At 41.6% G+C, this 13,414-nt stretch overlaps 1 protein-coding gene across 1 annotated transcript in view; it reads right to left on the minus strand.

Annotated features, from left to right (window-relative positions):
• Window positions 1-13,414, minus strand: part of LOC119172991 (ubiquitin carboxyl-terminal hydrolase 8) — a 246,966-nt gene that overhangs the window by 177,007 nt on the left and 56,545 nt on the right. Inside the window, exon 6 of the mRNA XM_075893916.1 lies at window positions 8,289-8,466. Within this exon, the coding sequence (XP_075750031.1) occupies window positions 8,289-8,466 (178 nt within the window). The remainder of the gene's footprint in view (window positions 1-8,288; window positions 8,467-13,414) is intronic.

Below are 13,414 nucleotides of genomic sequence, written 5' to 3' on the forward strand. Positions count from 1 at the left end.
ACATTTTCTCATCACTGAGTATAAATTCTTCATTTTTTTTTTATTCATTCGGCAGCTTTATTGAAGAAAAGAAAGAGTTTATTCTGCTTTGTGTGAGTTTTGTAGCACATTGAACGGCCAAAGTTTTGCAAGTTTAGTTGGGCTGCGCCGTCCATTTTTCAAACTTTCAAACTTTATTTTCATCTCAGCGAGGAGAAAGAGGGTTGCGGGAAAAAGCTGCCTTACTGCAGCTTGACTATGCCCGGCCCCCTTGTGTTACAGTTCGACGGTGTGCAGCACTGAATAAAGGTACATGGCATGCTAACATTAAGCCAAGACAATTTGCATAAGTATAAATACAATAGTGTAGGGGTGCATAAACAAAATGAATTTTTTTTCCATAAATATAACAACGCTACACCACGACATCAATAAGATATACACAAAATAATTTAGAAAAAACAAATATGTGGCAATGAACAATCACAACCAAATAAGGAAAAGAAAACATAATGGCCATAACGGAATCTAAATAAACGTGTAAACGCAAATGTGCATTTGGTATATGCTCACATATTGATGTTCTGCTAGAATTACATGGCGGGGTCAAGCGAAATCAAATGAGTGAATAAGGAGCGAGGAGACATGTCCAGGTTTATTCCATGTGTATTTAAGGTGTTTAAAAGTTCAGCAGTACGATAGGACACCGATTGCTGCCCATAGTTTGTGCGACAAAAATGTGCTAACCAAAGATCTGCATGTCTTGTGTTATATGGAATTTCGTAACGATGCAGGTTAAACAAATTCATATATCTGACATTTCCTTTTCGCTAACATTTCGGCATACACAAGCCAGACGAAATTAGTAAATCAACTCAACTGGCATGATTTTGTATTCGTAAATATATTTAAACATGTGTTCTTTGGAAGCAAGATTTCCTACAGCCTGAATGACTTGTTTTTAACGTCGTTTTAGCTTAGTAATATTTTGCTTTGATGTTCTACCCCAAACTAGGTGGCAGTAATTTATTGTAGACAGAAATAGAGAGTTATACACAGTACATTTCACAATGGTTGGCAAAACATCACGGTGCCTGTGTAATAATCGCGTTATTACGTTTAGCTTTGTGCAAGGACTGTCGACGTGTTTGTTTCAAAGCAAATTTTCAGAAAATATGACTCCAAGTGTTTTTACCTCATTTGAAATTTTAATTTCTTCATTGTTTAAAAACAGCCATCTTGTCAAATTAGGGCCTTATGCTTTGGGCGACACAAGATCATGTGTGTTTTTTTTAGCATTAATTCTTAAATAGTTTCTATCACACCAATTTTTTATGTTCTGGAGTATAGTGTTCGCACAATTTGTGAGAGTGTCCGAATTTGTGCCCCTAAAGAAAACCGCAGTGTCATCTACATAAGCAATCCATTTAGTATATTTAGTGGTCAAAAAAGCTCAATCATGTAAACAATAAAAAGAAGTGGCCATAAAATGCTCCCTTATGGTACTTCATGTAGAATAGTTCTTATTTTTGAGTTTGAATAGTTGTGGCTAACGTACTGAGATCTATTTTGAAGATACGAAGACAAGAACTTGTTTGCGTGACCGCGTATTCCGTGTTGTTCACGCTTAGCTAAAAGTGTGATATGATGAATGGTGCCAAATGCTTTAGAGAGATCCAAAAATATACCCAAAACCTGTTCCTTTGCATCAAGCACAGTACTTATAAATTCCTTTTGCGTCAGCAAAGCCAATTCAGTTAATCTGCCTTTGAGAAAACCCTATTGTGCTGTCGAAATGAGCGAGTGTTTGTCTAAAAAACTACATAATTGTTTATGCATGATTTTTCCAAGCCCTTTGAAAAAAACGGGTAAAATAAAAATAGGCCTAAAATTGTCGAGGTCGCTTTTGTTTCCACCTTTGTAGATTGAAACTACCTTTGCAATTTATATTTCCTTTGGAAAGCAGCTCTGTCCTATGCATAAGTTATAAATTTCAGCTAAAATAGGTGCCAGTATGTCTATAACAAATTTAATTGGCCTAATTTGCACATCATTTACATCACGTGGCTTTGAATTTTTTAGGCTGAGAAACACATGTTTAACTTTATTTTCAGTTGTGGGAAAAAATACCATGCTGTTCGTAAAGTTCGCTGTGTTATGGATAGTGGGAACCCTTATTGTGTTACGATTTCTTGGCTCTCCAACAGCTATAAAATGACCATTTAGAATATTTGAAAGATCTGCCTTGTGCACAATGCGGTCGTTCACAAGCATGCTGTCAATGTTAGTGACATCAGTCTGTCTTATAAGGTTGTTCAGTCGTTTCATCAACAAAGTAGAATTGTTCCCCACATCGTTAAAATAGGCTTGATAATACTCATGTTTCGTGGTTTTTAGCTTGGCATTGAGGTTATTTCTAAACAACTTGAAAGCATTAAACGTGTTGATATCTCTTGTTTTCACATATTCCCAGTACATGCGGTTTTTCAAGTTTATCTGCTTGTGAAGGTAAGCGGTTATCTAAGAGCTTCGAGATTTCTTAGATTTTGCGATTATGGTCTTGGGAAAATGTTATTGATATATAGATCAAAAATCTAAAATAAACGCTCGATACATGCTATCTGTGTCAGTACACGATAGAATGTGACTCCAGTGATGATTCTGAACCTTCATTGGAAAAAGTTGTAGTGAACTATTTGTAATATTTTCACACGCACAAGATTGGTACGCCCACTGGATGCCAGGCGTACGAAATGGTGTAAAAAACTAATGAAACACCGAATAATACTCGGACCTGCTTTATTGCAGTGCGGCTCTGCATGAAAACGTATCAGTAATACAATAAAATCTCGATGATATAATTATGGTTGTTGCCAATTTCACGACGACATAAATTTTAAGGTTGTTTTGGATAGATTAAATTATATAAAATACGCCTTGATTCCATTTTATACGAACAGTTTCCCCAGCCACCACGGATAATACGAATGTACCATTGACCGCTGCATGCCAGCGGCGCAACACGACTTGTCTGTGGGAGGAAGGCCCGTTCACTCTTGGCCTCGAAGAAAGTGAATGCGGCAAAACTCGCCAGAATTTTCCTTGCTTTAATGGCCAGAAAAACATGTCGCGAGGCCTATGCAATAAAATTCACCAGAGACCAATTTTCCTGCAACGCAATAGCAGATTGCTTTTTTGCTTCACAGCTTTGACTACACCCGCTGCTCTAGCTCTCAAACCACGTGATGTAAACAACCAGCCCCTAATTCAACACGGCAGCGAAGGTGCCGGCGGTGGATAGCGTTAGTGCTATTGTGAACTATCTCTACAGCACATCAAAGCTTATGGCCATCACAAGGGCGCCTTCATCGAGAGCCTGGTTTGGATTGCGATCACTGAGAAGCTTAAAGTAGAAGGAGGTGCAGCAGCAGCGAGCCAACATGCCTTAAGGTGCCTCGTTTTTGCACTGCTGGCTTAATTTGTCGACGCTGCTGTATCCACTTGTGTCGTTTCTTCTGGCAAACCTTCCGAAAGAACTTTTGTAAACGTGTAAACTAGTTTCTTTTTCTTTTTCAGTGCTTTGCATGCAAAACTAGAACTCAGCGCAAACTTTAATGCCCAGGATATGGGCAAAATGGGATGAATTCACAAATGGTGATTGGCGGCATGTTCAAGGGGCAGATTGAATGTGAACGTTTCCGACGGGCGCGGACGTGATTTTTCAGCTGCTTTAGTGTTTTCGCATAAATTCTCTAGTGTGAATAATCCTGGACTAAGTTTTATCATGAGGATCATGAGGCACGGTTTCCCAGTTCCTTAAGCGGCACAGTGAGAGAATTTCCAATGAGTTTGGCCACTTTGCTCCCTTTGATGTGAGCACGCCGCACCAGCAGCATGAGTGAGGAATCTGTGGCACCTTATTGAGACGATGAAGGCTGGAAAGTTCGAAAAACCATCATGGACTTTCTTTCAGCACTAAGTGGTTGCCAATAAAGTTCTTGTTCATCTTCAATATCAGCTTTAATTTGTTTTTGGTTCATGCAAATTCGGGATAATATGAATATTTTGCGTGCTTCCTTTGAATCTGTATCATCAAGATTCTACTGTATATGCAAATACGTCTTTAAGAAGCTACTTTTACAATTTATTTGCTTTATCTAGATGGCAATTATGTAGTGACAACATACATGCTATAATTTTTTAGGTAAATACCACAAGCGAATATTTAAACTTACAGAACAGTAATAATTAGCACATTAAAGCAAAGCTATCAACAAACAAAGGCCTCTTGAACAACACTATTGCTGATAATGAAAAGCATTCGGTTTGAAGGCAACCATGAACGCTTTGACACAGGTCGGCAAACTCACTCATGAGTCAACTCACTCAGACTCGCTACGATCCACATTGAGGCATGAGTCTGAGTGAGTCCACCTGTTATACTTCAGTAAGTCTGAGTTCGAGTAAGTCTGGCTTAGTTATTCATTGGTGAGCCTGAGTCCGAGTCAGTCAGGCTAAGTTATACTTTGGTGAGTATGAGTCCGGGTGAGTCAGCTTGAAAAACATTTTGGCAAGGCTCAGTTCAGGTGAGTTCGGTTGACGAAAATATTCCTGAGTCTACATCTGAATGAGTCCGGCTGAGTTATATTATTGCGAGTCTGAGTCCGAGTGGGTTCAATCACGGAAAATTTTCGTGAGTATGAGTCCAAGTGAGTCCGGTTGATGAGAACATTCATGAGTTTACACCTGAGTGAGTCTAGCTGAGTGATATTATGGCGAGTCTGAGTGAGTTCGATCGCGGAAAATGTTCATGAGTATGAGTCCGAGTGAGTCCGGTTGATGAAGACATTCATGAGTTTACATTTGAGTGAGTCCAGCTGAGTTATATTACGGCGAATCCGAGTCAGAGCGAGCCTGCTTGTGGAATGTTTTCTTGAGTATGAGTACATGTGAGTACGATTGATGAAAATATTCCTGAGTCTACATCTGAGCAAGTCTCTGATAAACACTGCCAGCTTGTCACGACAATTCTTGAGTAACTGCTCTGCTACTACAAGATCCCTTTTGCTCTTTAGTGTTTTATCTATTGACAGTAATACATGACGTAACCGTCACGTGGGGCGAGGCTGTCTTTATGCTTGGTGGTGCACTCATAAGCACGGAGCACTCTAAGGGCCCCGGCTGTCTTATGCTGCCATCGCTTAGCGTAACGCAGACAAAGCCATGTATATCATAACGATCTGTAAGATGTTGAGTGCACGTTCACTCCAAGAAGAAGTCCTCTGGTCCTTTGAGTGCTTTGACGATGCATTCATAAATGAAGAGACTTCAGGGGCCCGGGCTGTCTTATGCTGCCATCGCTTGGCATGCGGGCAAAATCATGCATAAAAACAGAAAAAAAAGGAAGCAAGAGACAGAGAGAAATGAAAAAAGCTAGAAATAAATAGCAAGAGAGAAAAGAAAGGCAGGAAAAACTGGGGAAGAGAAGAAACAAAAAAAGACTGAAAGTAGGAAAGATAAAATCGAAGGGAAACAAAGAAGACTGCCCAGACCTGCAGACTTGGCACCACTAGAGTGAACCTACTTATTTTTTCTGGGCCCAGTATTCACCTAACAGTACATTTATAAAAGCTTTTCAGAAACTGCAAGTCTTTCTTGTATTGTTTGCCCACACCATTTTCTGAGATGAAGCCTTGCCAACACAAGCCCAAGTTGATACCCTTTTAATCAATCACGGGTTTGTGGGACTCCTATGTCCCACTTTTTTCTTCAACGTGTTCAAATTTTTTAAATCAAGATCAATGAATCAATTACTTTCAAACATTTAGTGCAACTGCATTTATGTTTGTGAAAATCGAGTGCGCTTTCCCCTTTGGCACCTCGTTCCCCAGTTAGTGTGAGTGCTGGCCGCGTGCGGCTCGAGCGCTGGCAACATGGCCTCCGTGGTTTTGCTGCCAGACCTTTTTGTCTGGTGTGAGCTGTACATCAGTTCTCATTGCACGAAAATGTGTATCCAAACAGGCCCGGAAAATGCCTACCCCTCGCATCACGCTAGCACACGTCACAGAACTTCACCAATCCTCATTGGCCACCCGTGACAGCCCCTATCCTGGTAGCTTGCTTTCGTCTGGTGCTCGCCAGCTGGGCAGATTCACACCGGCCAGCATGGGAGGATGGGAGGTAGACGCACTCCTTAAGCAGGCAGCTTCTCGTAAGCGCACTCAGCTGCTGCCCTTTGTGTGATAGCTGAAGCGCTCATTGGAAAGTGTATACTTGATTGGTCTTGCGAAATTTCCCTGTCAGCTTGCAAGCCCGTGACTGTGCTGTATCATGGGTTAATATGATGACCCACCTCATGTGCCTTCTCTGCACCGTGTCGGAGAATCGATTAGCCCAGCCGTAATGTCTGCATCCACAACGACAGTGGAGAACGTCGCACCTTTCACCGATCGCTTCATAGGGTAAGCCTTTTGCAAACCTATCTCCAATTGTTCTAGAAAGCGGTTTTGATTTGAACACAAACATGTTCAGAACGAACCAATCTGCTTGCAAGCACTGCATCTTTCTTTCATCACATTTGAGCATAAGAGGCAAGCTTGAAAATTCTGTTTCATACTCATCAGTTCCAAAATGTGCTATTATAGCGCTTTTCTTTGTTCCTACCAACACAGTTTCCTCAAAAAATTGTGCAATACAAAACTGACAACCATTCGATGATATATTTTCGATAGTGTAGACAGTCTAAATATTGCGTACAACTAAATGCAGTATGCAATTTTCATTCTGCTTCATGCAGAGAAGTCTGTTCCTGTGAAAGAAGTAGTTTAGCTTCCTCCATGTACAGACTGTTGCAGGCATCCCCAGCATCTGCTGCTCAAGTGCCGTTATAGCGAGTGGATGTACAAAGAACCTCCAATTAACTTGTTTATGATGAGTAGTTGGTGTTTGTAGGCTATTTCCTTTGTTGATTGTAAGGCAGCAGCAAGTTCATATTAAAAAATATAAAATAATAAAAGTAAATTTTTTTAAAGTGCCTGTCTTTCAGGGGACAATGGTACACTTACGTCCAATTCTTTTTTTTTTTTTTCAAATTTTGCATATAATATAGGAAGCTGATACAAACGAGAATGCCACCCTCAACAATTCGGGCGCATTGTTCATAACATTATGCCCCATAAAGGGCTAAGGTGAAGATTATAGAATTTAAAAGCATCCCTTTTTTTAGGAAGAAGATGAGCAACATAAACAATGACAGTAGCACTGCGCACAGTCATCGTTCATCTGATTCGAACTCGCTTGTCAAGTCTGTGCTAATAATATTTGTATCGATGTATATTTCATATTACCCACTGGTGCCTTCCATACATCCAAGGAAGTGCTGACAAAGCTATAGAGCCACATGCAGATGCTTAATCAACAATACTCATTCACTATAGAATTGAAGAAAATGTTCAAGCAACTTCCTGTACAACACGCATATCTTTCAGCAAGTGATAAGAGCGAAAGCTAAATGAAATACTGTATTTACACTCAGTTTATGAGAGCTTGAAATAGGAAAATAATGAGTGTACACATAACTTTGCCCAACTATTAATGCTCTTGGGTGGACAATGAGCAAAAGAAAAAGACAGACACGACTTCCCTTTGAAGAGTAAAGAACTTATTTTCTGGCCATTTCTTTCCTTCTGTGATACAGTTTTTCTGAATTTAGGATCACTGCCAAAAAGACCTCTATCAAGTGACACTTCAAGGGTTGTCCCCAAGAAAAGCTCAATCCCCACAAAGTAGCTTAAGAGTGAGATCCAAATTTTTTTTTTTCCTTTTTTCAGCCCCTGGAAGCTTTTTTTGGTCGACACACATACAGCTGAATGTGTGTCTCCTTCCTTTGTACCCCTCACAGACATGGGTCTCAAAAATACAAAAAAGATGCAATTCAGCTATCTTGCCTTTATCTGCTGCATGAACAATAACTTGCCATCGACTTGAGCACACATAACAAATCTGTTGCATCACTATGAGTGGTTAATTGGGAACAGAGATGATATGAAAAGTTACAACTGAGCATAAAATGAACCTGAAAATCCACAACAAAGCCTACCTGCCCCGTCACTATTTTGTGACAGCAAAGGCTCTGCATCTGACCTCTCTGGCTGAAGACTATTGTCAATGCCGCAACATGTGCCAACTTTCTGACTTTATTTATTGGGAAAAAGGAGCACATTTAGTTTTGAGTGAATACGGTGATCCGTAGAAGGAACAACAGCACAAGACAGTGTGTGCCTCTATGTGCAGAAACGGCAGTGTCATACCCTGGTTTGAGTACCTCCTCAGGAATGTTAATGCAGTCGCTGCTTTTCAGATGAGAGTCGAGGAAGTCTCGTCTCGGCCTGGCATCCATGATTAACACCTTTGTGTCCTTGTCCTGAAGCATATCTAAAAGCTTGAATGATGACAACTGCGTCTCAAATGGCCTGATAACATCTGGAACTGAAGTGCGAGAACAGAAGTTACCAGAAGAAAACAAACACTTATGAGGCTTTCATAGCAGGAGTGAAATTGCTTTGTGTGCACAGTACACAAAACTGCAATAGCTGCTATAATAGGGGCGATAAACACCCATGGTTGATCTCAGATACTATATCACACTTGAATGACTTAACATAATGAACTTCGTAACTATAAGTACTCCACATACTTTCTTTTATGGAAGACCATGTACTATGTTACAGCCCTGTCACAGAGGCATTTGAAAGTTATTTAGTTAAAATGACTCCTCCTAAAAAGAGTATCACTTGTAGACCCAAGATATGAGATAATCACCTGAAACAGGATTACTTATATAAAAGCATATAAGCTACTGCACTTTAGTATGAACTACAACCCCAAAACAGAATATTTAATGGGTTATAGCAACTGAAAAATAAATATGTTCATTGCATCAATAATGCTCCTTATTTACATCCCACAAAACCGCTGTTTCAAGAGAACGGAATAATTACCATTAAAAATATTATTATGCAGAATATTTATTCATTGACAGTGGGCCTAGCTAACGCTGCACAGAGAACACAGTATTGCAGCCCAACTAGGCAGCTCAAGAGTTCAGCCCACAACAACGTTGTCGTCTTCCTTCTTTTGGGTGACATTTTCGTGCTTGTGCCAAAGTTCCAGTTCCATACACGTGTCGTTACCCCGGCCGGTAAGGCACCGCCTCAGTGCCTCTTGAATCGGCGAGTCACCATTGTAGGGCTTAAGACAAGAAACGTGGACCACTTCTTTGTGTAGCAGTCCATGAATTTGTGGTCGCGGAAATCTCATGACAGGAGTGACCTGATGAATGATTTCGTAGGGCCCAACGTGGCGCGATAATAATTTCTCACAGAGGCCAACACGTCGAGATGGAAGCCACAGTAGAACAAAAAAGCATGCAGAAAAAACAGGAAAAACGGCATTCTCATGTCGACGATCGTAAAGAGACTTCTGTGCTATCTGTGAGGACAACAACCGAGCGCAGGTTACTGTGCGTGCCCTGAGAGCATGGGTGACGGCATATTGAGCGTACGAAGTGGAGGATCATTGGTCAGAGGAAAGCAGGATGTCGAAGGAAAGTAAAGGTTAATGACCGAAGTGTAGATAAAACGATGGGTATCCGGCTGTTTCATGATGCAATGACCTGTAAGGCAAAGGTGATAAATGGCAGAGCTACATCCCAATCAGTGTGGCCCCTAGATACGTACATAGAAAGCATGTCTGTCAGTGTGCGTCATTAATCATTAAGGAGTGTTCTAGTACCACTTGACGTCACGTTTGAAATACCACAAGAAGGCACAGTCCACTTTCTTGACCTTTGTCTCTCTTGTTCATTAGAATATACTTGCTGGTGCTATGAACCGCGGTCGGAAGAGCCCCTCAAGCGATACAATTCAGCGAATTCAAAGCTGATAAAACGAGGGATTGCCAGGCTGTGCTTTAGGAATGAGCTGATGAAGTCATGTTAACACATTATGGGTTCTAGTTTCACAGGCAAAAGCAAGCGATTTTTCTTGGCAGGCTATGCAGTGTTAACGCAGGTGTAAGTAGCTGAGTGCTTGAAGCATGGTTCACGCAGGCGGGAATGGCAGCAGAACAATGGTAAGCCCTGCTGGAAAAACGACTGTCAAACCATATTTGAATCAAATTTCACACAACTTGAAAAAGATAGCCATGAGAAAAAATCTCCGTATATTTTTCTCTGCCCAACAAAAAGTAAATCGACTATGCAAGCTAACAAATCCTATGAAGGAATTGCAATCCACTTGTGGAAACAAGCATGGGGCTAGGTTTGTTGAATGTTCCCTACATTTTTTCTACATGTTCTCTCTGTCGTGCGATGCGGTTTACATAGGACCACAGATCAGCGAACTCACTTGGAGTCAACTCACTCGGAATCACTCGGACTTGGATCAAGCTGTCAGCCTGAGTCTGAGTGGGCCCGAGTGAGTAATATTTTCGCGAAACCGAGCAAGTGCTGTTGCAGAAAATTTTCGTGAGTGTGAATCCCAGTGAGCTCGGCTCAGCAAAATTTTGGCGAACCTGAGACCAAGCGAGTCCAAAGCGACTTTCCCTTTATTCTGCTGACTTACGGTCCTATATCGTCATATTTAGCATTACCATCAGCCTTACCTGAATTCATGTTCATACTCAGGTCTACTCACACGTATTTCAAAGCAGTGTCGTTCATAGACATTTCAACATGGCGTATAGCGTGAATTACATAGGAGGGTGCCTTGGGCCTCCCCCACCAACTCTTCCAAAAATATCTTGATTATTACATCTTATGATGTCGTCTCTTCCAAGAAAAATGACTTTACTGGTTCGGAAGCACTTGGAACTCGTTTTAGAAGATATTGTTACGTGATTTCGGCTGACTGAAAGAGGGCATAGTGGGATATAGCCAAGAAAGGTGCCTCAGACTGATAGTGAAGAAGTGGGCGTTGTCGTTGAGCTGCGTTGTGGCTGCGGACTGACTACTGTTATTTTCTCTCTTTTGACAACGGAGCTACGCAGTGGAGGCCTCCTTAAGTCTGCTACCATGGCTCCGGGTGAGGATACGGCTTCGCCACCTACCTCGGTAATGACAGCAACCCGGTACATTGCCCTAATGCAACCCCGTGATCCCAGTACCTTTACTGGAGAGGACAACGCGAATGTGGACAAGTGGCTTAGTATTGTTACGTCTACGAGGGGTTTATTCGAAGCCGACGTAACGGTCGACTCAACGGTATACCGCAGTGAACGCGCAGCAGCGAGCTCTTGCCACCAACAGAACGTCCTCTTCTTTCTCGATTTTCTTGGGCGTGTGTTGTGAAGTGCTGATCTAGAATTGTTAATTTGCTATCTGCTTTAAGTTACATTTCTTGGTCATGTGTGCTGCGCCACACGTTTGAGATTTTCGTCATATGTACGGCGTCATGTGTATAGCACGTTGAGCTATATGATGCGCTGTAGGGTCCTGCAATAAACAAAAGTGGTAGTTTAGCCCGTATAGTCTTTTTTGTATTTTCCCTCCTACACTGTTGCATCTTTTTTCACCCTCACACTTAGCTACGCTGAAGCAATACAATTTTATCGTGCACCAACTCGTCCAGTCTGCAGTACTGTTAGATCGAACACTGTCTCTTTTGCTGCAACGATGCTATACACTTTACTAGTTGAGCGGATGCAGAGAATGTGCCACATAAGAGCAGGCAACCGTATACGCAGCCCCGTGGCTCATTAAGCCTGAACCCGTGTGATCCCGAGTGCAGTGAGTATTGCGACTTCCACAACTGGCAGCATCAAAATAAGGTGGCCATGGTTTCAGTGGTGCACCGCTTCACATCTTGGAGATCATGAGTAGAGACGGAAATATAGGCAAATGTTTATTTTGTTCCTTGCGTTCCTATAGTGCCATTTTCATATATGAGGATGAATTAGAGGTTGAGAAGGGCTTTTGTGGTGTTTTTACAGTGCCTATAAATGCCTATTTTGGGTGTTCATGCCTAAATGCTTATAAGTGCCTATAAATGCCTATTTTCCGAATGATTGCCTATATGAGCGCTATTTAAGCCCAAATTTTGTTTTCAAGTGTGGTGTGAAATCATTCATGTAAGAAAGGCAACATTGATATTTCTAAACACCATAATGTTCAGCGAAGACAACGGTGACATGCCGATAGCATTTGGCGGAGGAGCATGAGGAGTGCAAAAGATGCTATTTCTGCAGCCCTAAGTAGAAGCATGTCTCAGCGTCTGCAGGGGAAGGAGGAGAGAGAATTAAAGATGGGATAAGAAAATAAAAGTGACGTCTATGGCCGAGGACGTGGCGACCGCCTCCTAAAGACAGCTGTCCAGTTCCCTCAAAGAACTGAAGAACTGCCCTGAAGACCTGGGTGTTGCGGTGGGAAAGGAACAGCAGGTTTTTCTGGGCAGCCATGGGTAGCTGGAGAACGAATGAAAAACCATGGGGGGCCGCTCATTGAATGCTCTTGTTGATTCAGTGGGGCGAAGGTCACTGAATCGTTATGCTTTATACAGCAAAGCGTGAGACAGGTGCCAGCATGTTTACAATCAGCGGTGTATTTAGCATACATTCCTCGTATGCTTGAATACGCTTGTTCCATATGAGATCCCTTGTCATATGTCTAAGTGACAAAAACATGAAAAAATACAGAACAGGGCTTCAAGGTTTGTTCTAAACCATTACTTAAAAATGACAGTTGTAACAATGTGAGAAATGAAGTAGGATGAAAATTACGATCATCGTGTCGAATTAAACTTCGGTTAAAGCTCCTATGTCAAGCTTTTCATGCTAAAACTCATATTTGAAAATGAATGTACCTAAACAGTCCTCTTTGCACAATGGTAATTAAGAATTCAGAATGTCGGATCAGTGTGATTTTTTTATTATTCATTTTTGTTAGTTTCATGACAGAATGAAATAGCTTATAAAAAGAACAAAGTGTGTTGTGCCAGTGAAAGCGTGTTTTCTTCGACATTGTAACCCATCTGCATCAGGGCCTTTGGGTAAAAAGTGCAATGTGCATGTGGCTTTCGTTTAGTTTGTAATTTACTTTTCAAGCGTCCCTCTCTGGGTGACATAATTAGTTGTAGTTAGACCCTAGAAGTTCTTGCATGTCCAATGAAAAGTGTTCTACCGCGGTGATTTTTCAAACTGGTTCGCTACGAGCCCCCAAAACATGATGCGAAGAATCAAGCTTAAATACCTTGCCTCTCATCCCATGTAGCCTTCGCGAGCCTCACTCCTTCCCTATTCTCTTCTGTATCGGGCCTGGAGAATCACATGACGCATACGCACCAAGAAAAACATGCGTAAGCAAGGTCACGCGTGCATGACATGCCCCAGTCTACTTGTGCACGTACGACATCGATGTTGTGTCGTTTCAGCGTTCTCTGTT

This window comes from Rhipicephalus microplus, chromosome 4, assembly GCF_043290135.1.
Source record: "Rhipicephalus microplus isolate Deutch F79 chromosome 4, USDA_Rmic, whole genome shotgun sequence".
Lineage (NCBI taxonomy): Eukaryota > Metazoa > Arthropoda > Arachnida > Ixodida > Ixodidae > Rhipicephalus > Rhipicephalus microplus.